We start from the raw sequence: 26106 nt of genomic DNA on the forward strand, positions 1-26106 counted from the left end.
AGGGAGGTTTATGTCCAAAGAGGGCCCCAAATGGGTATCTCTTCAAGGAACAATGGAAACTAGAGTTATACCACCATTGGACTAGTGACAACCGCTTGTTCCAACTCTTTGGCTTAGAAAAGCAAATACACCCGAGATAAGTTTCTAGAAATTGGTTCGCTCTTTTAGTCTGTCCATTAGTTTTGAGATGGTATGCTATAGACTAGTGTTCTAAAAATCGGCCAAGGTAGCCGCTGAGAATTTGGCCTAGTTGAGCCCCTTACGCACCGGCCCAATTAATCAGTCGCTGGCAGTGCCTAGCCACCTGGGACGCCTAATTTTTTGCTATAAATTTTAGCTATTTTAGGGTTTCTTCATTTCTGAAACCCCTAATCTCTCAGCCATCTCCCCTTCTTATCTCTCAGTCGTCTCCCCCTTCTCTAGCACAAGGCCGTCGCCGCCTCAATGCTGTCGGTACCTCATCACTGCCTCCAACTCCATCGTGACCTCCTCACAGATTCTACACCATCACCGCCATCAAGCTCCATCCTCACCGGCGCGTCCTCTCTAACTCAATGTTGTTGTCGCTGCCGCTGTCGCCGGTATCTCTTGTAGCCTCTCTCTCTCTCTCTGATTATTGGGTGTTTGTGTTTCTATTTTATTTTTCTTTTCTATTTATATATTAGATGTATATATAGGTTTGTTATGCATATTTATACCTTTTACTTAGTAAAAATCTACATCTAATTTTAATTTTTAATTAGGGTGAACATGCCATTCACCAATTGCATTCACCATGTTTGGAATTAAAGAACAAATTAGAAGGAATATAGCAGCGCCTATAGCTATCCTACAAGCATTGGCCTTCAACATTTTACAACAATTTAATCTAGGTATTTAATTTATCTTTGAAAAAAACCAAAAAAAAAAAAAAAAAACTGAAAAAAAAAAAAAAAAAACTGTGAATTTTTTATGAGCTATGGAATTTGAGCAATTTCAAGCAGAACATATGCATGTCATATGTCATCTTGGTCTTCTAGTTTGTTATCAAATATGTTATTTTGAATATTGAGTTGAGTTAAATGAGGTTATATATATATATAGGTTTCTATTGCAAGCTTCTTCGATTCAATTAAAAATGTTAGATGGGACTAAGAGTATAGGAGCATCGTCCGATGCACCTTTAGTTCTTAAAAGAAAGTCAAATGATGTCGGATGAGAGTATGAAATGTTAATTGATCCAAAAAAATATAGATAAAATTAAATGCAAGTTGTGTGGTAAAGTTATGTCTGGAGGAGTTTACAGAGTAAAAGAACACATTGGCCACATTTTCGGAAATGTTTCTGCACGTCCAAAATCTTTTCCGAATGATAAAGCCAAATGCAAGAATGTTATTGCCAAGGCAAAGAGTAGGAAGAAGAATAAGGAGGAGGAAGATTTGATGAGATCTTCTGTTAATATTTCTAAAAATGGAGAAAGGGATGATGAAGATGAATTGCAAGAGTTAGGGAGCAAAAAAGCGCCTCATACTCTTGGCCCTATGGATAGGTTTGCAAGCTCCATCAGCCCTGAAGCAAGTGCGGTGCCAGTGATAATGCAAAGACAACAAAATATTAGTGAAGCACTCTTTAAAGAGAGAACACAAACTGTTCGTGAATACTGTGCTAAATGGGTGTACAAAGATAATATACTTTTCAGTGCTATTGATAATGATAGCTTCAAATTGTTTGTTGAGACGATTGGTCAATTTGGGTCGAGCTTCAAACCTCCCAATCAATACCAGTTAAGGGAACCATTATTAAAGGGAGAAGTTGACAGAACAAAAGAGTTACTGAAGAAGCATGAAGAAGAGTGGGCACAAAATTGGTGCTCCATTATGACAGATGCTTGGACAGACAGAAAAAGAAGGAGCATCATGAACCTATGTGTTAATTCAACGCGGGTACTGTTTTTCTTTCTTCAAGAGAGTCATCAAATGAAGCACATACAAGTGAACTTATCTTTGAGTGTGTGGACAAATGCATTGAGCAAGTTGAGCCACAAAATGACGTCCAAGTAGTAATTGACAATGCTGCCAACAATATGGGAGCGGCAAAATTATTGAAGCTTAAGAGGCAAAATATCTTTTGGACATCATTTGCTACTCACACCATAAATTTGATACTTGAAAGTATTGGAAAATTGTCGAGATATAAGAAAGTCATTGATCAAGCCAAGAGTTTAACAATCTTCATTTATGCACACCATAAAACCTTATCCTTAATGAGGTCATTTACAAAGAAAAGGGATATAGTGAGACCGGGAGTCACTAGATTTGCTTCTTTCCTTACTCTGCAGAGTTTGATAGAGAAAAATGCCCAAATGAGGACAATGTTTACCAGCTCTGAATGGGAGGAGTGCAAATGGTAAAGACTGTTAAAGGGAAAGCAACCTATACTACAGTGATGAGCATTGCTTTTTGGAATGGTGTGACTTTATGCCTTAAGGTTTTTGCATATTTGGTGAAAGTGCTTTGAATTGTTGATGCAGATAGAAAGCCTTTGATAGGCCCCCGATTCACTTAACTTATCAAAGAAGGTCTAAGGGGCAGCAATCAAGGGCAGAGGAGTAAATAAGTTGGCTGGCATAACAACCAGCCATATGCGTAAGGGGTAGAATGGGGTATCGCTGGTGTAACAGCCCAGCTATGGCATAACAGAATTCCGTTAAGGGATAGAGGGAGGAATATGTAAGGGGTGGAGGGGTAGAGAGGTGGGGAGGCTATTTTTCTGTAGGAATTTGGGAGAGAGAGGGCCTCTCGAATGCCCTGGGTGATTTTGTTCTTGGCTGGAAAGTTGTTTGTTACTAATACTTGATTGTTGGTTGGAACTCTATCGGAAATCTTATCAATTTGGTATCAGAGCATCACCGATCCTAATGGTGAACCTGACTGACCGAGTGGGTGAGTTGGAAGGCAGGATGGATGGCATGCAACGGAGTGTTGAATCGGTGGAGAAGAATGTAGCGGACTTGCTGGAACAGTTCGCTTGGTTGAGAACAAGATGGGAAGAACAGGAGAGGGAGAGGAACAACAAGGAGAAGCTGGGAGGCCAACCTCCGGAATTCGCCCAAGATTCAGAAGCGACACTGGAAATGGGGGTGAGGCGAGTGGAGGCAGGGGGTTTCGAGGGGGGGTGGCGTCCGGAGGATCGAGGCCGACGGCTGGAGATGCCCCTTTTCGAAGGTGAAGACCTCGATGGCTGGATATTCCGAGCCGATAGATACTTTGCAGTGAATGGGCTGACTGAAGAAGAGAAGATGGACACGGCAGCGTTGTGCTTGGAGGGTGTTGCGCTCTCGTGGTTTCAATGGGGGGAGAAGCGGCGAAGGGTTAGGAGCTGGGAGGACTTCAAGTTCCTGATAAGGAACCGCTTCCGACCCACCCAAGAAGGCTCAATCGAAGAGCGTTTTCTCGCCCTCCGACAGAAAGGAACTGTCAAGGAGTACCGCCAATGCTTCGAGGCATTGGCATCGCCCCTTGAAAACCTGTCGGAAGCCATGCTAGAGGGGCATTTCATCAATGGACTGCAACCTGATATCAAAGTCGAGTTGAGGGTGTTGAGGCCGAGAGGCTTAGAGCAAATGATGGACTTAGCCCAACGCATAGAAGAGCGGAATCGGGTGGTCCGAGGTGGCCTGGGTGGTTCAGGGTCGAACAAGGGACAGGCCATGCTGAACCCAGCTCAAACTTATCAGCGAGGGGGAATTCTACCACCCTTCCAGCAGCCCCAAAAACAAACGACGGTCAGTCCTAATTCTTATCGACCACAAGCCATGGGGAGAGGGAACAACCCACCCTTCAAGCGGCTTAGCGAAGCTGAGTGGAAGGCAAAAAGAGATAAGGGCCTATGCTTTAGGTGTGATGAGAAGTATACTATAGGCCATAGGTGCCGAAACAAGGAGCTGCAAGTGCTTATAATATACGATGAAGAGGTAGACGAGGAGGTAGATGGGGGAGAACTGTTGGAAGAAATCACAAGAGAGCCTGGGCAAAGTGGGGAGGTCATTGAGCTCTCCATGAATTCGGTAGTTGGATTAACCTCGCCACAAACTATGAAGCTTAAAGGAGATATAGAGGGGCAGCCGGTGGTGGTGCTCATCGACGGAGGAGCCACCCACAACTTCATTGCAACAAATTTAGTGCAGCTGTTGGGGCTAATCAGGGAGGAAACAACAGGGTACAGTGTGATTTTGGGTACGGGAGTGGCAGTTCAAGGGGCTGGCATTTGCAAAGGAGTGAAGCTTCAGCTCCAAAATTTGCAGATTGTGGAAGATTTCTTGCCCTTGGAGTTGGGAAGCTCGGATGTTATTCTGGGAATGAGATGGCTAGCAACGGTGGGAAAGATGAATGTGGATTGGAAAACTCTCACCATGAAGTTTCAAGTAGGGGGCATGGCTGTAACCTTGCAGGGGGATCCTAGCTTGAGCAAGACATTGGTATCTTTAAAAGCTATGGTTAAAGCATTCAAGGAGAAGGGGGAAGGGATGTTGCTGGAATTGGGGGCAATGGCAGCTGAAATTGAAGAAGATCAGAGAGCAGTTCCAGAATTGCTGAAAGGGGCATTGGCTGAATATGGAAGGGTGTTTACTGCTGTGGAGGGGCTGCCACCTAGTAGGGAAAGGGACCATGCCATAAACCTACTTCCGGGATCCTCACCGGTGAGTGTAAGACCCTACCGTTATCCTTATTTACAAAAAAATGAGATTGAGAAGTTAGTAGGTGAAATGTTGACCGCGGGAATCATCCAACCCAGCTCCAGTCCATTTTCCAGCCCAGTATTATTTGTTAAGAAAAAGGATGGAGGGTGGCGCTTTTGTGTCGATTATAGGGCCTTAAACAAGGTAACGATTCCAAACAAATTTCCCATTCCGGTGATAGATGAGTTGCTTGATGAGTTGCATGGTGCTCGGGTTTTTTCCAAGCTTGACTTAAAATCTAGTTACCACCAGATTCGGGTTAGGCCCGAGGATGTTCCAAAGACAGCATTTAGGACTCATGAAGAGCATTACGAGTTCTTAGTGATGCCTTTTGGATTGATGAACGCCCCGGCTACGTTCCAAGCGTTGATGAATGAAATTTTCAGGGATTATTTGAGGCGTTTTGTGTTGGTGTTTTTCGATGATATCTTGGTGTATAGCGGTAGTTTGGAACAGCATGAACAACACTTAAGATGTGTGTTAAAGGTGTTAGCGGACAACCAACTGGTGGCCAACAGCAAGAAGTGTGTGTTTGGGCAGCTGGAAATTGAGTATTTGGGCCATGTTATTTCCTATGTGAGAGTTTCAGCTGATAGTAACAAGGTGCAAGCAATGATAGATTGGCCTACTCCAACAACGGTAAAGGAATTGAGGGGGTTTCTTGGGCTTACGGGGTACTATAGACGCTTCGTGAGAGACTATGGTAAGCTGGCTCGGCCTCTAACAGATCGATTGAAAAAAAACAACTTTTTTTGGGATGTGGTTGCTGAACAGGCCTTCCAACAACTTAAGGCTAAAATGGTATCCTTACCCGTTTTAGCCTTGCTCGATTTTAGAAGCCCTTCATCATTGAAGCTGATGCCTCAGGGCATGGTATGGGGGTTGTTTTGATGCAAGAACAAAGGCCGATTGCTTATTTCAGCCAAGGGTTTAGTCAGTTGGGAATGAAGAAATCAGTTTATGAAAGGGAACTCATGGCCATAGTGTTTGCAGTGCAAAAGTGGAGGCACTACTTGTTAGGTAGAAAATTTTTTATTAGAACGGATCAAAAAAGCCTCAAGTACTTGATGGAGCAGCGGGAGGTAAGTCCTGAATATTTGAAATGGATGGTAAAGCTGATGGGATACCAATTTGAGATACATTATCGGGCTAGGATGGAGAATAAGGCGGCTGATGGGCTATCAAGAATCTGTCACACAGCAGCTTTGATGGCTTTTACAGTGCCTAGGGTGGTCCAATTGGAGCAGGTGGTAAGCGAGGTAAACGCTGATTCAGGGCTGCAAAAATTGATCCAGGAGTTACGAGCTGACCCCTCCTCCCTTCCTAATTTTCAGTTGGGGGACAAGCATCTCGTCTACAAAGGACGACTTTACTTACCCAAGGGATCCTCACTAATTCCGTTGATACTCCAAGAAGGGCATGATGGGAGTGTGGGAGGACATTCGGGGTTTTTAAAAACTTACAAAAGGGTGTCAGCGAATGTCTATTGGTCGGGTATGAAGAAGGATGTGCATCGGTATGTAAGTGAGTGTACGACTTGTCAACAAAACAAATACATAACATTGTCACCGGGGGGATTGTTACAGCCACTACCAGTTCCTAACCAAATTTGGGACGACATTGCCATGGATTTTATTGAAGGGCTACCAAAATCGAACAAGGTGGATTCGATTTTGGTCGTGGTGGATCGACTCAGCAAGTATGGGCATTTTATTGGCCTTAAACATCCATTTACAGCGGGGGATGTGGCTGGAACTTTCATCAAAGAAGTGGTGAGGCTCCATGGAGTTCCTAAGTCCATTGTGTCGAATAGAGATAAAATTTTTATGAGCAGATTTTGGGAAGAGATTTTTCAGCTACAGGGCACCAAACTCAAAAGGAGTACAGCTTATCATCCACAGACGAATGGGCAAACTGAGGTACTCAACCGGACTTTGGAGACCTACTAAGATGTTTTGCTTCCTCCAAACCAAAGGCATGGTTCACTTGGTTACCTTGGGTTGAATTATGGTACAATACCTCCTTTCACACAGCTGCCAAGTTAACTCCTTTTCAAGTGGTGTATGGGCGGGAACCACCTCCCTTATTACGGTTTGAGAAGGGAACTACCCCTGTCTCGATGGTGGAGCAGCAGATGATTTAAAGGGATGTGATCCTAGATGAATTGAAGGCACAACTATTGAGGGCACAGACAGTAATGAAGAAAAGAGCAGATAAGGGAAGAAGAGAGGTGAAGTTTCAGGTAGGAGACTTGGTTTATTTGAAACTAAGGTCGTACCGACGAAGGTCATTGGCTGCTCGTGCAAATGAGAAGCTGGCTGCTCGTTATTATGACCCGTTTGAGATTGAAAATGAGGTAGGTCCGGTAGCTTACAAACTAAAACTGCCACCACATTGTCAAATCCACCCTACATTTCATGTGTCCCAACTACGGGAGACTAAGGGTGCAGTAAGGGCTACTATAGAGCTGCCCCAACAGCTTAATGACGACCTGGAAATGGTGGTGGAACCTTCAGCAGTGCTAGGAGTGCGGTCGGGTGCTGGCAAGGACATGAAAGGAGCAGAAGTGTTGGTCCAATGGAAGGGCTTTCCACCATTGGAAGCCACTTGGGAGCCTTACTCAGTGATTCGGCAACAATTTCCATCTTTCCACCTTGAGGACAAGGTGAAAGTTGGGGGAGGGAGTAATGATAGGCCCCCGATTCACTTGACTTATCAAAGAAGGTCTAAGGGGCAGCAATCAAGGGCAGAGGAGTAAATAAGTTGGCTGGCATAACAACCAGCCATGTGCGTAAGGGGTAGAATGGGGTATCGCTGGTGTAACAGCCCAGCTATGGCATAACAGAATTCGGTTAAGGGGTAGAGGGAGGAATATGTAAGGGGTGGGGGGTAGAGGTGGGGAGGCTGTTTTTCTGTAGGAATTTGGGAGAGAGAGGGCCTCTCGAATGCCCTGGGTGATCTTGTTCTTGGCTGGAAAGTTGTTTGTTACTAATACTTGATTGTTGGTTGGAACTCTATCGGAAATCTTATCAGCCTTCTATGGGCTTTTTATATGGAGAGATCAAACAGGTTAAGGAAGATATTAAAGAGGCCCTAAATAATCTTGAGAAGAACTATCAACCTATTATGGAGATTATTAAAGCAAGAATGAAAGATAAGCTAGATAGTTCATTGCATTTTGCGACTTACCTTTTGAATCCCTACTACTTTTTTAAGGATAAGAAAATATATCCTAATAATGAAGTGATGAATGGGTTTTTTAACTGTGTGGAGGTGTTTTATCATGATGATGATCATGGTGAATTGCAAGGTCATGTTATAAATGTTGAGTTGCCAAAGTATAAACGTCAAGAGGGAGCTTTCGAAAAATTGTGGGCAGTTCAAGGGTGTGCAAAAAATGATGACAATTATAATCTACGTATAAAATTCCTTTAATCCTTTTCTTAGTTTCTATTGTGTTACTTGTGTATTAGTGTGTAAATTTGTTTTATATGACCTATGTAGTGATATGGTGGAAGACTTATGCCAATCACACTCTAAACTTGTAACGAATGGCGACAAGGATCCTCTCGTTAACTAGTAGTTCATCCGGTTGTGAAAGAAATTGGAGCACTTTTGAAGGGATTAGTGTATATTTTAAAACATTTTTATTTTAATTTCACTATCCCTATGAAAATTTGAATTATATTTCTTTAATATCAATTAGTTATCTATCATTTAAATTAATATTGCTTTTATAAAATTTACGTAGATACATACGAAGAAAAAAAATAAACTGGACATGCATCGATTGAACAATCTAGTCTTTGTCCAATTTAATGTGAAACTAATGAACAAGAAAAAAGGGAGAAGGAAAGAAATGTTGATGTCCAATTAGTTATCCAAGGATGGATTGTTGATGGAGGAGATGATGAAGAAGTTGAGCTTGGTACAGTGCTCACTTGGGAAGTGGTTGGTGAAGCATCCGGAGTAGACGAGATGCTTCAACCTCAAAGAAGTTCTAGGATGAGAGATATTCATGAAGATGATTTTTAATCAAAAGATGAAGATGAGCAAGAAATTAATGAATTTGATTTTGAGTCCGATGAAGATCGTGTGTTGGAAGAATATGGAAAGGAAGAAGTTCAATCTGATAGTTGTTAGTTAGATTCTTCGGATATGATTTATGTTGTATTATTGTTGTTTTTGCCTTCTTGAACCCAGCACTAATTCCATTATGGTTTATGTTGCATTATTGTTGCTTTGGATAGTTATTGTTGCTTTTGCATTATTCTTCGAATATGGTTTATTTTTCTCAGGCTTAATTCTATTATTTCACTTGTCTTTCCAACTTTGATTTACTTGAAAATAATATCAAATTACATCAAAAAGTTAAAAAAAAAAATAAAACAAAACAATTTTCCTAGGCCCCCTAGGCACCAGGCCCCAACCTGGCGCCCGACTAGCACCTAACGCGTTTTAGAACACTATTTTAGAACACCTAGCGCCCCACTCCAATTGCTTGAATAGCTCTTTCCAAAAATTGTTAGTGAATATTTTGTCCCTGTCTGAGATAATGGACAGTGGCAGCCCGTGTATCTTCACCACTGAATCTAACAACAGTCTTGCCACTTTTGAGGCTATAAAGAGATGAGCCATACCTAAGAAATGACAAAATTTTGTCAATTTGTCTACCACTACCAGTATGGCATTCTTCCCTTTTGACATAGCTAAGCCTACGAGTCCGCCACATCATTCAATTAAGTGACAACCAGATTCATCTTCTGGCCTTCATCCACTCAATAGTGGTGGAAGAACTACTCACAACGTCAGATCCACCATCGTGGTTTGTCACCTTCAAATGCCGAAATGTCTAGCCTCAACGTTGGATTGTGATACATATTCAAATGTGCTCCCCTAGCATAATTCTCCAGTACAAACTCCATTTCTTCCTTTGTTTCCAGAGGGTCAAGGGCACGCTGCCAGATTCTTGACCCTGTCAGAATCGGAGCCAAGATGGACCTTGGAGGGAAGTCCACCAGCAAATTTGCATTAGGCAATTATGAGAACATACTCAATACAGTGTCTAATTGTTGGCCAAACCCAGAGAATTCTTCTCTGAGGCTCGAGAAGTCTGCTTGAAGGTTAGTAACTTCCACCCTAACACTGATAACCTCCTCTCTAGTGGCCAAGTTTTCTACCCTACCTTGATTCAACTCCTCCTGAGTTTGGTGAAGGCCCAACTCCATCATATCCAACTTATCCTCCAATTGTTCTTGATTTTGGCGAAGCCCCATATCTAGAGCATCCAAATAAGTCTCCAATTGCTTCATTCTAGTGCCCTCCGCCATCTTCAATTCTAGATCATGATTTAGGTTAGAATATCTACCGAGGATCAAAATCTAATCAGTAGGTGAATGACGAGTTCCAAATACCAATTCTGATAGTGATCGTGATGGATTTCGATCGCCCAAAATTGCTTCTCACTAGAATTTGAATCTCCTTCGACGGTCAGAAATCGCCTTGCTCTAATACCAATTGTTAGATCCTCAGATTTGACAAGAGATCAATTGGGAAGGATTAAGAGTTAGAGAGAATTTGGAAGGAGAGAAACAAAAAGAAAGAGAGAGAATGTTTGAGAAAGAGAGAGAGAGAGAGAAAAGGATAACAAAAAGCGACAGAAAGATAACAAAAAGTAAGGGAAAGGATTCACTTCATTCATGACATAATCCCTAGCCTCTAGCTGTGGCCTCATATATATAGCCTCCAGCTAGAATACAACTAACCGGGAATGTACACCCGGTGATGCATAGCTGCTCTATATAACTAAGTAGACTCTTTCAAGCACAAGAGAAAATTACATTTATTGTTCTACCCATAGGAATGTGACAAGATGATGGATTTTTAGATCATAGACCATTGGAAAGTATAATCCGTGAAAATTTGGTATAGTTACTCAATAAAATTTCATAATACATGTTGTAATGTCTTTTCCCCGTCAACATAAGTGTGACAAGGCTTTCCAGACAGGTTTAACTCCTTATTTCTGCTTTCAGAATATAATTATTTTGCAATTACCTGCCTATTGCAGCAGCCAAAAAGAAAAAGAAACATAAAATGCTCATCCATGAATAGAAAACAAGTGCAAGCCTTAGCAGCAACCATAAGGTTGCACCTTTGAGACTGGAAAATCACCGGTTTGAGTTTTAAAAATAACCTCTTTGGAAAGTAAGAGTAAGAGCGTGTACAAAAATGAACATCCCCCAACAATCTCTAACTGGGGAGCCTCATGCCCTAGAGACATCCCTTATTTTTATCCATGTATAGGAAACACATCACTTGTACCCTAAAAATATATATTTTTCTCCATGTGCTGAGTAACTATAAGTTGAAGGCTTAAAATAAATTGTAGCTCATACAACTGCACATGAGTACAATGAATAATCATTAGTGATGAGAAAATTTGTTGTACAAAATAATTGAAATGAATCAAATGTTTTCTGACCTTTAAGTTTCCTATCATCTTTGACTCCAGAAGGAGCTTCTTTCAGCAATTTGGTATTATCCAAACTTGTAACTGTACCTGGAATACCAACAAATTGATAAGAAACAAGAATGCAGAAGAAACTAAGTTTTAATTCTACCTAATATAGCTGGGTGATAATAATTACAGGTCATTCTCTGATTCACAAACTCAGGTTATACAAAGAAAAGGACTGGGAATAAACTAAGATACAACTCATTTCTTCCACAGAACATATGTTGTTAAATTTGAAACTCAGTTTTTCTTTTTCAGGTTATTGGAAACTCAGTTAATGCACACCAAAATAAAAATGCGAGTACCATATCGATCAATTCCTTTGGCAGCAGTAATTCTGTAAATCAAACAGAGAATTAAACGCGGGATGGATTTATTTGAGAAAAATTGAAAGATTATCAGGACTCCCGCTCGCAACTAGGGTAAGATGCTAGCGTAAGCAACACGGGAAAAAATTCAGGAGGCGTTGGATGAGTGAGAAGCTTCTTGTGCGGAGCCGATCAATGTTGCAAGAAATAAAATGAAAACTAAAACAATAAAAGACAAGCATACACAAGTACGAAAAAATTGAGTGCGATGGAAAAAATGCATACCAGAGGGGGAGGAAGAAGAAGCGGGAGCGGCGGGGGGAACAGATGGGGCAGCTGGGGGAGGAGGAAGGTTGGGGGATCCGCAGAAGTGGTGGAAAGCGACCATAGCAGCGTTGTTTTGAGCCTCTTTGGCAGTTCTGTTGTGATCAGAGGAGTGAAAGGGGCGGCCATCGACGGTGACGGTGGCGGTGAAGCCAGGGTTGTGATCGGAGCCGTCTTTGATCGTCGAGTACAGGGGCAAATTCCAACCCTTCTGCTGGCATAGCTCCTGTAGCTTCGACTTGTACATCTCTGTATCTGTTCACACTCAATCTCTGCGAAAAAGGATCGTCTTCCTCTCGACGTTTAACCTCTCTATTCTAGAATCTTCCATGCGATGAAGGAACGAAATGCATTGCCACGCTTGGAAGATGCAATCTTCCACTCTACTCGACGTTTAATCTCTCTATTCTAGACTCTTCTATCCGATGAAGGAACAAAATGCATTCCACGCTTGGTATGCCATTAAACAAGGGTTATATCCTCCCGTCCCGAGCCAAGCAGTTCAGATTCTCCGTTCTCTCTGCCCCGTAACGCTTGGAAGGTAGTAGGGAGGGGGGAAATGCTATTTGTACAGAAAGCGGTTTACATAAATGGTTTACATGGTTGATAAATGGCGATATATTGAAATGAGTTAAAATAATTTATTGTGAGAAATTAAAATAAAATGAAAGTGGTAGACAAAGGCGGAGATATATTGGATATGAGTTGAAATAATTTATGCCGAGAAATTAGAACAAAATGAAAGTGATAGACAAAAGCAAGAGAATTTCGGTGATTCTAATTTTTTTTCCTAATATATCTGCTCTACCCTAATTTCTTCTGACCACCGGTGAAATAAAAGGTAGGGCAAGCTCAACCAAACCATCTTTTTTTACTGCTCTACTCTTTCGATCACTGTTATTCTTTTTTGTTACTTTGCTCTTTTGGCTACCGACGAAATAGATGGTGGGTCAGTTCTTTCTCACCCCAATTACTTTTCTTTCTACAGTACATCCATAAAATTAAGGATATTATTCATTTTGTTCCACCTCCTTGTATCTTTCCTCATTATCATCAAATATCAGAACTTTTTATACAAAAAAGAGAAATCGAAGCTAAACTAAACCTTCTACACATCATTTGAAGTAAGTATGTTTCTAGAGTGAGCTAAGTCTCAAAATATTGACAATTTTTTTAAGATTGTCTTGTTTTATGTAATAGATGATTTTCTCAATGTAATAGATGATCGACTATAATAAAATATTACAGCTTCTCCAACTAGCATTTCTTGGGAAAGTTCCCTTAGAAAATGATTGGAATTTTTGCCAACTGGTATAATGAACCAACTTTGTGCTTGTTCCTTCATTTCTTATTGATTAATTGAGGTCAAATGGATGATCTATGAGAGCAAAGGAATAAAAACATTGAATTAATTGAAAATGGAACACTTGCAGGCAGACAATGGTCATGAGAAGGGTGGCCGAAGAGTGGGGCCAATGGTGTGAGATGCAGATTGGGGGTGATGGTGTATGTGAGAGAAAGAGCGAGAGGGAGAGAGAGAGAGAGAGAAATGATTTTGGATTATTTGAATCATTTATCACATGGGCAAAATGGTCATTTTATTGTTCTTGTAAATCTTTCTAGAAGAGTACTTCTGTACAAATAGCATAATGCTCGAAAGGTAGCAGGAGGGAAGCTACTTTGTGTTTCCAGAAACTCCCAAAATGCTCATTTTTTAAGGCTAAAAAAACACTTACTAGAAAAAAATAAAATAGGAGCAATTTTTTTATTTAAATAAAATTACTTACATTCATAAAAGTTTATAAATTCTTATTAATTTATTTTAACATGAATTTTATTTTTGAATCATAAAAATTAGAAAATAGAAAAATAATTTCTTTTAATAATTTTGGTATAATTTATTTGAACTAATAATGTGGATCAATGTCATTTGAATAATATTAAAATCTAATGAGACAATGCGTAAATTTTTCAAAGTTTATTTAATTATTTCATTTAAAGTACTTTAAATCATTTTTAATTTATACAACTTTACAATTCTTTTAAATTTGTTTAAGCCCTACAAATTTCTTTCAATAACAAAAATAGGAAAATGAAAGAACACTTATTTAACTATTTCAATGTAACTTAATATCTTTAGTGTGATTAATTAATGGAAATTTATTTCAATAATGAAAAAAATAAAACAGAACTAATTTAAATAATTTTTATGTAACTTAATAGCAAAATTGAAATGAATATTAATGTATGCTTTATTTATTAGAATTTTATTACTTTACAAAACTAATTTATTCTTTCATTTATTAATTTAAAGTCATTTAAATAATAAAAATGGAAGAACATTTTTATAATAATTTCAATATAATTTAATAGCATTAATGTATTTGATTCAAAAAATAAACTTTCACAATATAGTTAAAATTTAGTTCTTGTTTGCTTTTAAATATAAATAAAATAAATTTTAATATAATGATAACACTAATTCATATGTATTCAAACAAAAATTTCAAATAAAAAGCTTAAATGATCGTATCCAAATGTAATTTAGAGATCATTTTTTTAAAATAAAAGATGTACCTAAACTCTAAATCTGGGATTGTCTCTTATATTATAAAATTGATATATAACCATAAACAAATAAGATTTTTATTGTAAATTTGAAAACAATTTTATCAATTATCATGTACTCAATTTTTTTTTTTTTTATAAATTTCACCTAAATAAAAGTCAAAACTAAAATTTAACTCTTGAACATTACTTAATAAGCATTCACTTAATTTTTTTTAAATATTTATTTACACATTTATAACACAAATAAACTAAATTTTGTCATAGGAATAAACACATTTCGCCTAACTTCACACACCAAATTGGGAGTGCTTATATATTTAATAGAATAGATGCTTAATTCTATCGCACAATACATGCAAAAGCCCATTTGGTGTAATCCACCGTCCTGTCAAGATCTTGTTTTCATAAAACACCATTCAATTTATAAAATAATTACCCACATTCTTTGTCTGACACAACATTATCTACAATAACCAAACTACCTAAGACCATCTCTAACTATTTGTTTGTATTAGAAAAAGATTACAAAAAAAAAGAGAGGAAAATTTCGAACTACATCTTCAAGGCTACCCACTTTTCGTTGCTGAAGGGCATCTCAGTGGCACCTTCCGGAAATGGGACGTTCCGCGCCCGGGGGTAAACCACAATTTTTGGCGGCAGGGAGGTGATTCTTGCACTTGCTTCTGCTGGAGCCTCAACATCTAACCTCTGTCTCTTTGGTTGTGGCACCAACTCCAAGCCTTGAATAGTGCTAACCTCAGTATTCGTCGTGGTAGTCGGCGGCGGCTTTGGAGATGATTTTTTTGTGTTTCCATCTGGAATGAACGAGCGCAACAAATGCAATTCACTACTCAATGCGATCACAGATTAAGGGGAGTTCCCATATAGCAAATTAGAAAGACACTACTTCTAAGAGAACAGCAAGGTAAAATATCAAATTGGGAAATTAAAAGATCTAAGAAGAAGAGTGCGAAGGAAGGCGGAGGATTTCGCGCAAGAGTAAACCACCCAACATGAAACTGAGTCCTAGGTTGAAAGGTTGACCAAAGTTTTGACACTGTCATCTATAAATTTTTCATTTCAATCAGGCATCTGATCAAAGGCTGGCAGATGTCCCATTGAAGCAATTTGGGACAAAGTTTTCTACGTGACTTAAAATAGTTAAAGCTTTTTGGCGTATTGTTTTCCGAGCAAGATAAAATGGAAAATAGAGAGTATAGTTAAATATATATGGAAGACCAGTGACACTGAAATTGTTTGGAACAAAAAGAAATATCACTTGTATGTTCCTCCTTTTGTGCTTCAGGAGTTGCACAGTTGGCTTTTGGCACGCTCTCTTTCACATCGCCAATGACGAGAGATTGCAAGAAGGAAGACGACACTTCCAACGCTTTCATTATCTCACTTCCAGGTGGCAGATCTACAGGGACCAGGCCTGCTGTACCTGAACAAGCAAGCGTAGCATCTTGTCAGCAATCTAAAACTGTCATATGCCCCAATCAAATATGTTCCCCCAGTATGTAAATCCATCACCTATCTTAATGTGTTGGCCAAAAGGCTGTATTCAACTTTATTATCCTATTAATTATCCCTATGGCAATCATCTATTTTCCTCTGAGCCCAACCCCTTGCACTAAATGCTCAAGTACCAGACTTTGGAAGGCACCATAAACATGACTTAGGGCAATCCATAGAAAAAGCCTGCACTCATTCCACACAATTTTCATTTGAAAAATCAGCATCCATCACGGAGGAGATCAGATGCAAATGAAAAACTAGCTAAAGGATGGGTGCATTGGATTGATAAATAAAATAGGACCCTTGTGAATGGATATAAGCTAGCTACCCACTTTGTCCACAAAAGGTTTGATGGATTACGAAATACAAAAACAAACCAGCAATTGCAAAATGCAAAAGCTCAGAATGAGTGAATGGACATCATACAACCACCATTCATGGGTAATCTAGCTACCGGTCTTTGTCCACAAAAGGTATTATGGAAAACAAAATACAGAAACAAGCCAGTGATTGCAAAATGCAAAGGCTCAGAATGAACAGGGAATAATACAGCGCCTAACCCTTAACCACTTCTTTTTCAAAGGAAAGTAGCAAAACTAAAATTTGTTGTCTAGCTTATAATTCAAACTTGCCAATGAATTGTAGTTGTTTATCCATGCTGAGCCTATATGGTAGCTGCTAAAGTTTAGAGGTGTTGGCTGATCAGTGCTTGCAATAATTTAGAAGCATGCATTATTCTTAAAAAAAAAAAAAAGCAAAATAGATTTAGCATGCTTAAAGAAAAGATGATGGAGCATCCAAATCTAAATAGTTCAGGTTTACTCCAGGACAAGTCTATAAAGTAAAAGACTGCAACAATTTAATTGTTTCTTTGTTTAAAATAGGGTTTCTTGTTTCTTGACACCCCATATAAACAATTCTAATTGAATTCTAAAAGCAACTTTTAGAATGAATATTGAATTGATACAGAGATTTGTTCTCAAGTAGAGATTAATTCTCAGTGTTAGGTTTTGAGATTAATTCTCAGTAGTGATTTAGGACCTTTGAGATTCGGTCACATTGTTGTTCTACATCAATTAGTATCAAAGCAACTAAAAATCCATACCTAACCACAACCAGATGCCACTTCATTAACCAACAAAACAATAATTCAAACCCTAATCTCCTCCATGTTCATAACAAAATGTCCCTATTATAGCCATTCAAAGCAACCCTTCAACCCTAATCTCCTCTCCATTCACAACCTTCTTAACCAAACAAAAACTTAGTATCCTTCTTAGTTCACAACCACCCAAAATAGTATTTAAAAAAAAAAAACAAAAACAAAGAAGAAGCACACAACAACAATCGCAAACCTTAATACGACCAGAAGTGGTTGGCTAAACGAATTATATAAACACAAAGAAAAACAAAGCAATAGAAGAAGAAAAGAGCAATAGAAGCATGCAAAGGAGCCATCATCTAGAAGAGTCAACAGTCCAGTCTTTGTCAAAACAATTGCATCCCAGAAACTGCGCCACTAGCACCATTGATAGGAATGGCAATGAATCAGGTTTGGACAAAGGACCCCTTTCCTTCTCCCGGTTCCGTCCCCACATCCCCCATTTGTCCTCTACATACACGTTCCCATTCTTGTTGAGTAACAAGTAAGTCAAATACCTATTAATTGATCAATTTATATAAAAATTTAAAAATAATTTATCCCTAAAAAATATTTTACATTCTTAAACATGTTTTGTCTCTTTATTAACTTCCCACGATCAAATTACTGCTAAATTTTTTAAAAATAAAATATGCAAAAATCAATTAATAGATCAAGTCACTTGAAGATTCCAAAAAAAAAAAAACATAATATATAAAATATCATAGGATCAAATCTGACAATAAGGACGAGAAAATTTGAACATTAAAAAGACTTCAACAAAAATGCTATGTCTAAATAAGAAGCAAAATTATATCTGTATGGAATAAAATAAATAAATTATTTAAAAACATGAGCAGGTTGGAGGATGCTGTCCATGTCCCAATCCTGTCAAATTTCTTCAAAAACTACAATTTTAAACAAATTTAAAATTTATTACCCCAAGAAAAATAATAATGAAACTACTACTGGTGCCAACTTAGCCGTCACACTGGAACTGTCCAGCACGACGGTTTTTTAACAAGGAAGAACTGTTTGTCCATCCAGCAATTCTTAAATAGGACCACTGATCAGACCAGCAGTTCTTTGAACATTGACACTAATGGAAGCAGAGTTTGAATTTCCTGTCATGTACCTACGGCTGTGAGGGTTGTACATTCTATTAGCAGTTACAAACTGATTGTTCTAGATGATAGCTTTAGCTATACTCAGTTGTACTCCATTTTCAATTTGGCAGCCTTGTTGGCGCCAATACCTTGCTGCAATCAGTATATAATAACTGATCCAGCTCAATTCAAGGCATCCAAGAATTAATTGAGAAAACTCTGATTTCCCGCTCAATTTCTCTCTTCACTCTCTTGATCTTTCCCTCTCTAATTCTCTGTTCTTCCCTCTCTCCCTACAATTCTCCCCAAATTCCCTCTAAGTTCCTGTCTGATTCTCACCAATTCAGTGAGAATTCTTTGTCAGATTCAAGGATCTGACATTTCCTTTCGTGGATGTTGTTTTCTTCAAAAAGATCATAAGCACTCAATCAGAAAATTCATTCTAAAATTGACTGCTTCAAGGCCATTCACTCAGTACAATCAATTGCTGCTATCTCAAGCACCAACCTACAGTTTCTGCCTCTCAATACCATCACAATTCAGGTTTGATAAGCTGCTGAATTATCAATTACCAATTTGTCCCCCGTCTAATTATAAAACCTTACAAGAAGTTTTATTAATAAGATATTAAAAATACATAATCTTATGAATAAATATTTATTTAAATAATTTAAAAAAAAAGTTGTATCCAAATTCAATCTCAGCTTACGTCAAATTCCATAGCCCACATCAACCTATATATCAAGTGTGATAGATGGCTGAAGTAGCAATTGGGTTTCTTCATGCATAGCAAAAGTGCTTTTATTATCTTTTAATGTTCCTTTTCCTATCTATTTGATTTAAAAAATTTATGTGGGTCAACATCATATGAGCTAGAGTGTAAGTTATCATGTGATCTCAAGATTCTCAGATGATCTCAGAGATCATCTCACTCAATGTCATAGTAACTTGTACCCTAGCTTAGACTATCTCAGAGATCATTGTAACTGTCTAGCGGTTCTTCCTTGTTCACATTGGACAATTTCCAATGAGGCGTTTAAGTTGGGACCAAAAGTAGTAGTTTCATTATTGTTTTGCCTTGGATGATATTGTGCTTTCAAAATATAATCACTTTGCTATTATCTACAGAATGCAGATTACAGCAGGCAAAATATAATGTTATCCATGAATAGAAAATGAGGGCAAGCCTGACAGCAACCAAAAGGTTGTTTCTTTGCAACAAGAAAATCAACAGTTTGAATTGTAAAAACTAACTCTTAGAAAGTAAGAGTAAGGGTGTGTACAAAGAGGACCCTCCACGAACCCTCACAAAGTGGGCAACTTCATGCACTAGGAATGCCCCTTATTTTATCCCTGAATAGAAAACACATCACTTGTATCCTAGAAATATATTTTTCTCCATGTGCTAAGTAACTACAAGGCTTGAAACATACTGTAGCTCATATAACTGGACTCTAGAACAATGAATAATTGTTACTGAGAGAAAATTGTTTACACAAAACACTTGAAATAAATCAAATGTTTTCTGACCTTTAAGCTTCGGATCATCTTTTACTCCTGAAGGAACTTCAATCGGCAGTTTTGTATAATCCAAGCTTGTACTTGCATCTGGCAAACCTACAAATTGATAAGAAACAAGAATGCAGAAGAAACTAAGCTTCAATTCAACCTCTTATAGCTCGGTGATAGTCATTTTAGGTCATTCTATGATTCACAAAATCATGTTATACAACGAAAAGGACCGGGAATGAACTAAGAAACAAACAGATTATCTTCCATATAACATGATTAATGCACCAAAATATATATATCTCTATATATATAATGCGAAAGTAACATATAGATCAAGTCCCTTTCGCAACAAGGATTCTACAAAATAAACAGAGAGTTAAGAGCCGGATGGATTTATTCGAGACAAATTGAAAGATTATCAGAACTCCTTCTGCTCGAAGTTAGGGCAAGATGCTAGCATAACCAAGACGACAAAAAAATCCAGGAGGTGTTGGATGAGTGAGAAGCCTCTTGTGCCGATCAATGTCTTAAAAATCAAATCAAAACTAAAATATAAAACATAAGCATATACATGTATGAGGAAATTGAGTGCGATGGACTAGACGTATACCAGCGGCGGAGGGGGATGAAGAAGCAGGAGCGGCGGGGGAAGGAGGAAGGTCGGGGGATCGGCAGAAGTAGTCGAAAGCGAGCATAGCCGCTTTGCTTTGAGCCTCTTGCATGGTTCGGCAGAGAAAGGCAGTGGCGTGAAAGGGGATGTCGTCAGTGGTGACAGTGACGGTGGCGGTGAAGCGTTTGTTGGGATCAGGGCCGATTTTGATCGTGTACTGAGGCGAATCCCACCCCTTCTGATGGCATAGTTCCCGTAGCTTCGATTCGTACATCTCTATCTCACTCTCTCTCCTCTCTGGTCTCTGCTCAGAACTGAGAATCGTCGTCGCTGATCGTCGCGCGTCTTTCCTTTTCCCGCACAATTCTCTCTCCCTCGAGTCTTCTAAGGAACTGAACGAAACGGTCGGAAGCCAGAGCCTTGTTTGGACAGGGCAGCACCTAAGGGTGTGCAAAAATTCGGTATAATCGAATTAATTGAATTAAATTAATTAAAATTATCAATTTATTTTATTTTTTTAAATTTACCTCGATTCAATTAATATTTTTAAGAAAAATTAATTTTTTTTGTTTTCGATTCTATTTTTTAGTTAAAAATAACCGAATCGATTAGATTTTAAGACAATGACGTTTTTATGATTATAAAACGACGTCATTTTTGGCCTATCACACAATTTTTTAACTTGTTCAATTTTTTATTGATTTCTCAACTTGTTTGGTTTATTGGCTAATTCAATTTTAATTAATTTTTTTGATGTGTTTGTTCAATTTATTCAGTCAATTCAAATTATGTAGTTTATATTTAGTTTTTTTGATTTTCAATTAATTTGATTTATTGAATTTAATCGGTCTGGTCACTTTAATTTAATTTTTTAATTTTTAATTAATTCGATAATTGAACCGATCATTTATATACCTCTAATAGCAAGGAAAACTCTTTATATATGGAAGGCAAAGTAACCAAAATTTTCTTCTTTACAAAATTAAAAATTACTCAACATTCAAAATATTTAAAGAATACTATTATAACATTTTTGAGTTTTTTTTATCTTTTACAAATTTTTTATTAAAGTAGTATTTATTTATGGGTTTATTTTTTATTTAACTTAGACATAAAAATTATATACACCTATTATACTGGACAAAAAGACAAAATAATATAATATCAATATAAATGTATTTTAATGTTTTTCCCTTAATTTTATCCTCCATCTTTTCAACAATACATAACATACTAAAATTAATTAATATATTAAATAATATCTTGTTAAATTAAATAAAAATAATAAAATAAAACAATTTATTCAAACCATAGCTATGGGCTCCAGTGGCTAAAATCCACTCTCAACGGCATCAATTAGGGGAAAGTTAGAAAAATATGAGAGAAAAATAATAGTTTTTTTTTTTTTTAAAAAAAATTACCAACGTAACCATCACCACTTCACGACGGCTACAATTCATATCATCATGAAAAACAGAAAGCTAATAAATATCATTTTTGCTAAAAATAAATTAAATAAAATTTTAACCAATAAATCATCGTTGTTATTAAAAGTGATTGCTAAAGGAAGATATATAGCATTAATCGCTTATTCCTATACTTTAGTTTGTCATTTATTATTTTCTTTTTTTTATTCCTCCTCCATGAGTTCATTAAAATTTAGCATTTAGCTTCTCCTTTGAAACTTAACTAGAATCTATGAGCTCAAATTGCAAGAACTTATCCATGAAGGGTTCCGCAATGACTTTCTTACTTGTTTGAATTTTTATTTATTATTTTTCTTTAACTTTAATTAATGCCTTTTGTTGTAACATGAATAGAGTCTAAAAAGAGGATTTTTTTGGGGAAAAAAATTATTGTTTATAAGTGTTTGAGCGTAGGCTGTTGCATGCTGCAACAGGGGAGATGCAGCCCTTTTTGGGTTCGGGCTATATTGTGAGCCAAACATGGCCTTGACCACTAGCATGAGTAGGATAAAGTAAATAGCATTACGTAATTCAATGTGCATGTGTCTGGACACTGGAGTGAACAAGGGTTTGGCTTTCATGTTATAGGATTTCCCTCGTGTTGTAGTAATATAGGAAAAATGATAAAATATAATTGAGAAAAGATAGAATAAAAAATTAAAATGTATTGAGCAAGACGTTTAGGAAATTATCTTTAAGATAATAATTTCTTTATTAGGTATAAATAGTTTGATAAAAATTTTAAACTCACCATATAATGCCTAATTTAAGAAATTAAAATTTTACTTTTTAATTTCTTTTACCATAAAAAACTCAAACTCAACAACAATTGAGAGTAATAAGAAATAAATTAGAGAGATAATTGATAGCAAAAACACGAAGAACTGTTGATATTTTTTTTATTATATTTCTTTACATTTCAAATGTTCAAATTATTTATAGATAATGAATGAGTGCTTTCAATAGATATAAAAAAATTTAAAGAAATAACTTATTTGAAAGATCACTTTTAAGAATAGGTTTATTCATCGGACAAGTTACAACCCTCTAATTTAAAGACATGCCCCTCAAATTAAAAGTCATATTAGTTCATTTTTTGATCATTGTATTTCTAACATTCGGATTAAGAGTCAACTTTTTGCGGTGTAAGTTAACTTTGAGAGTGCAAGAGTTGACTCTGAGTAAGAGTCAACTATAGCAAGACTTTAATTAATCTGGCCGAGAACCATTTACATAGAGTTGATCCAACCGACAACTACTCTCTTGGAGAATCGACTCCTATTTAATGACATTCAACTTCTATTCCCTTAAAAGTCGACTTTCATAACAATTACTCTAAAAATCACAAAACTACCAATATTATTATTATTATTAATATATATTTATATATGTGTGATGCATTATTCTTAACCAGTAAATAATGCATCAAAAGAGAAAGCAACTGCAGGTTAATTTACAACTAATAAATCAACCACTTTCTTAAATTCATCTTCAAAGCCACTCACTGTTCATTGCTGAAGGGCAACTCAGTGGCAGGCAACCCAGGAAATCTGACGTTTTCGGAGCGAGGGAAGCCTATAATTTTTGCAGGCAGTGAGGCATTTGTTACTACGGCTTCAACTGGACCCCTTGAAAGCGAAGCAAGCTATCCCTCAAACAGCTACACACATTCTTAGATGATGGCGATAATCTGTCGCTTTGGACTGATATCTACCTTTGGGGTGGTTCCAAATATAGATGAATCCGAAACAATCCATCGTATTCAGTTTTGGAGAAGATTTTTCTTCATTTCCATCGGACATGAACGGGTATAGGAAATGCGATTAACTACTCAACAATCACGATAAAGGGGATAGCAAAATAAGGATGACACTGCTTCTAAAACAACAGTAAGGTTCAGCACAAAATAAATATCAATATCATTAAATTAAAAGATCTAATGAAAAGAGTATGAAGGAAGATGGCGGATTTCACGCGTCATTCCTAAATTTCTCAGCTGAAAATTTAGTTTTTACCTGGAAACCCAAGCAAGATTAAGCCTGGGTCCTAAAGGTGAAAGGTTGACCAAAGAGAGTAAGCAATTTGGAATAGTTAAAGCTTTTTGGTGTATTGTTTACAGAGCGAGATAAAATGGAAAATAGAGGATATCAGTTAAATATGAAAAACCAGTGACACTGAATATTGTTTGCAACAAAAGGAAATATCACCTATATATTCCTCCTCTTGCTCTTCAGGTATTACAGGGTTGGCTTTTGGCACACTGTTCCAAAACACCACCGATGACATGCTGCAAGAAGGCAGAAGAGACATCCAGATCTGTGGGATCAGGCCTGCTGTACCTGAACAAGTATGTGCAGTATCATGTCAGCAAACTAAGGCAGTCAAGCCCCAATCAAATATGCGCGCCCCCGCCCCTCTCCCAAAGTACGAAAATCTATCACATATCCAAATGTGCTGACTCGGAAGCTATGTTCAACCCTGTTATCCAAGTAATTTATCCCTATGGCAATCATCTCTTTTGCTCTGAGCCCAACCATACGCATGACTTGAGACAATCCATAGAAAGATCATGCACCCATTCCACAATTTTCATTCGAAAATCAGAATACATCTCCATCAGATGCAAATGACAACCTAGTAAAAGGATGGATGCATTGGATTGATAAATAAAATAGAACCCTTGTGAATGCATATCACAGCACCACCATTCATGTGTAAGCTAGCTACCATTCTTTGTCCACAAAAGGTAAGACGAAAAACGAAATACAGGAACAACCCAGTAATTGCAAAATGTAAAACTTCACAATGAGTGAATGGATGTCATATCACCATTCATGCGTAAGCTAGCTAGAATTAATTCTATTTCCACAAAACGTATGATGGAAAATGAAATACAGAAACAAACCAATAATTGGAAAACGCAAAAGCTCAGAATGAGTTGGGAATAGTAGTGTCTAAACCTTAACCCCTTCTTTTCAAAGGAACCAACAAAATTAAAATTTGACGTCCAACTTATAATTCAAATAAACGCAGATCAGACTAAACCACAAAACCACATTACGGATCATAGAGGAGTCATGATAATTTGGTAACTGCCATCAATATGTACAAATTCAACCTTTAGCACTTCCCTGCATGCATTAATTTTCTCAATAGTACATCTTTGCCATTTTCCATAAGGACCGTTAAAACAGAAATAGCAACAAAGAGCAGCCAGAACAAATAAGAACACAAATATCACAAAACACAATTCTTGGCATGGTCATTGAAAAACATTTTAATTCAGCATGGATCGATACTGTAAAGGCATCCATGTCAACCTCTTTTCACAACTGAATAATATAAAGAAATTCAATTTGTACAGGGAGGTAACAAGAGCTACTGCACGCCTTGATAAATGGTTGAAATGGTGGAGGGGGACGATGAAGCAATCCCAAAGACATATAGGCATCTTAACAATGGTTCTAAGGACCAAATATTGATTTAGTATTGATATTTTATGCATTAGGGTATTTTTGTTATTCTATCTCCTGTTTTTTTTTTTTTTTTAAACTCTAGCCATCTGTTAGAGTTTATTTATAGTGTTTAGGTTTTACTTATAGCTTTTTCCCTAATGTTATTTATAGTGTTTACACACACTCATGAGGTTTGATAAAAAGACGAGATATTATTGATATTTGAGAAATGACAATAATTTTTAACTTTACAACTCTTGCTATATTTTTTTCACTTATTGTTGTTATTATGACAAAAATATTCTTGCATTTTCTCTCTCCCACCCTTTATTATCATTCTTAGTCAGACAAATTAACTAGATATTTCTCTCTCTAGTTTAATAATGACTAAACCATCAACGAACCGAAGACAATGATCGACAGACGACTAGATTTCAGCTTAGTTTGCCATACGAAGAAAATAGAGATAGTGATAGACCAAACATGAGGTATTTTTGTCATATTAAAGTTTTTAACACTTTTGAAGTAATGGTAGGGGAAAATGTATAGTTAGATTTGTAAAATCAAGAGAGGTCTATGTTGTAATATTTAAAAAAATTACAGAATTTTAGAATATTTATTTATGAGAAAAATCATTGAAATAGGCGTGATTGATAAATAAATTAAAATTTTTGATAATATAGTGAGATTACCCAAAACTCTTTAGGATCTTAGAGTATCAAATTTTGAAAATTTGGGGCACTAGTTTAATTACCAAGACTTTCTTAAATGTTTGGGAAGTTAATTTTCGAAGAAAAATCGTAAAAAATGAGCTTAACTAAAGATTATTTCAAAATTTTAAATATCAGTGTGATAATTCAA

General features: G+C 37.2%; 2 protein-coding genes across 2 annotated transcripts in view; both read right to left on the reverse strand.

The window, feature by feature from the left end:
• LOC127797240 (double-stranded RNA-binding protein 4-like) overlaps nucleotides 1-12441 on the reverse strand; it is a 29448-nt gene extending 17007 nt beyond the window's left edge. Inside the window, exons 1-2 of the mRNA XM_052329948.1 lie at nucleotides 11828-12441; nucleotides 11202-11279 (exon numbers count right to left, since the gene is read on the reverse strand). Coding sequence (XP_052185908.1) covers nucleotides 11202-11279; nucleotides 11828-12113 — 364 coding nt within the window. The 5' untranslated portion in view covers nucleotides 12114-12441. The remainder of the gene's footprint in view (nucleotides 1-11201; nucleotides 11280-11827) is intronic.
• Nucleotides 12442-14744: 2303 nt separating this feature from the next.
• Nucleotides 14745-20738, reverse strand: LOC127796411 (uncharacterized). Its single transcript, XM_052328546.1, has 4 exons — nucleotides 20325-20738; nucleotides 19733-19819; nucleotides 15717-15881; nucleotides 14745-15252 (listed from the first exon to the last, which is right to left on the reverse strand). Exons 1-4 carry the CDS (start codon nucleotides 20596-20598, stop codon nucleotides 14990-14992), a joined length of 789 nt encoding a protein of 262 aa, XP_052184506.1. The 5' UTR covers nucleotides 20599-20738; the 3' UTR covers nucleotides 14745-14989.
• Between the last annotated feature and the right edge of the window lie 5368 nt (nucleotides 20739-26106).

This window comes from Diospyros lotus, chromosome 3 (genome assembly GCF_014633365.1).
Source record: "Diospyros lotus cultivar Yz01 chromosome 3, ASM1463336v1, whole genome shotgun sequence".
NCBI lineage: Eukaryota > Viridiplantae > Streptophyta > Magnoliopsida > Ericales > Ebenaceae > Diospyros > Diospyros lotus.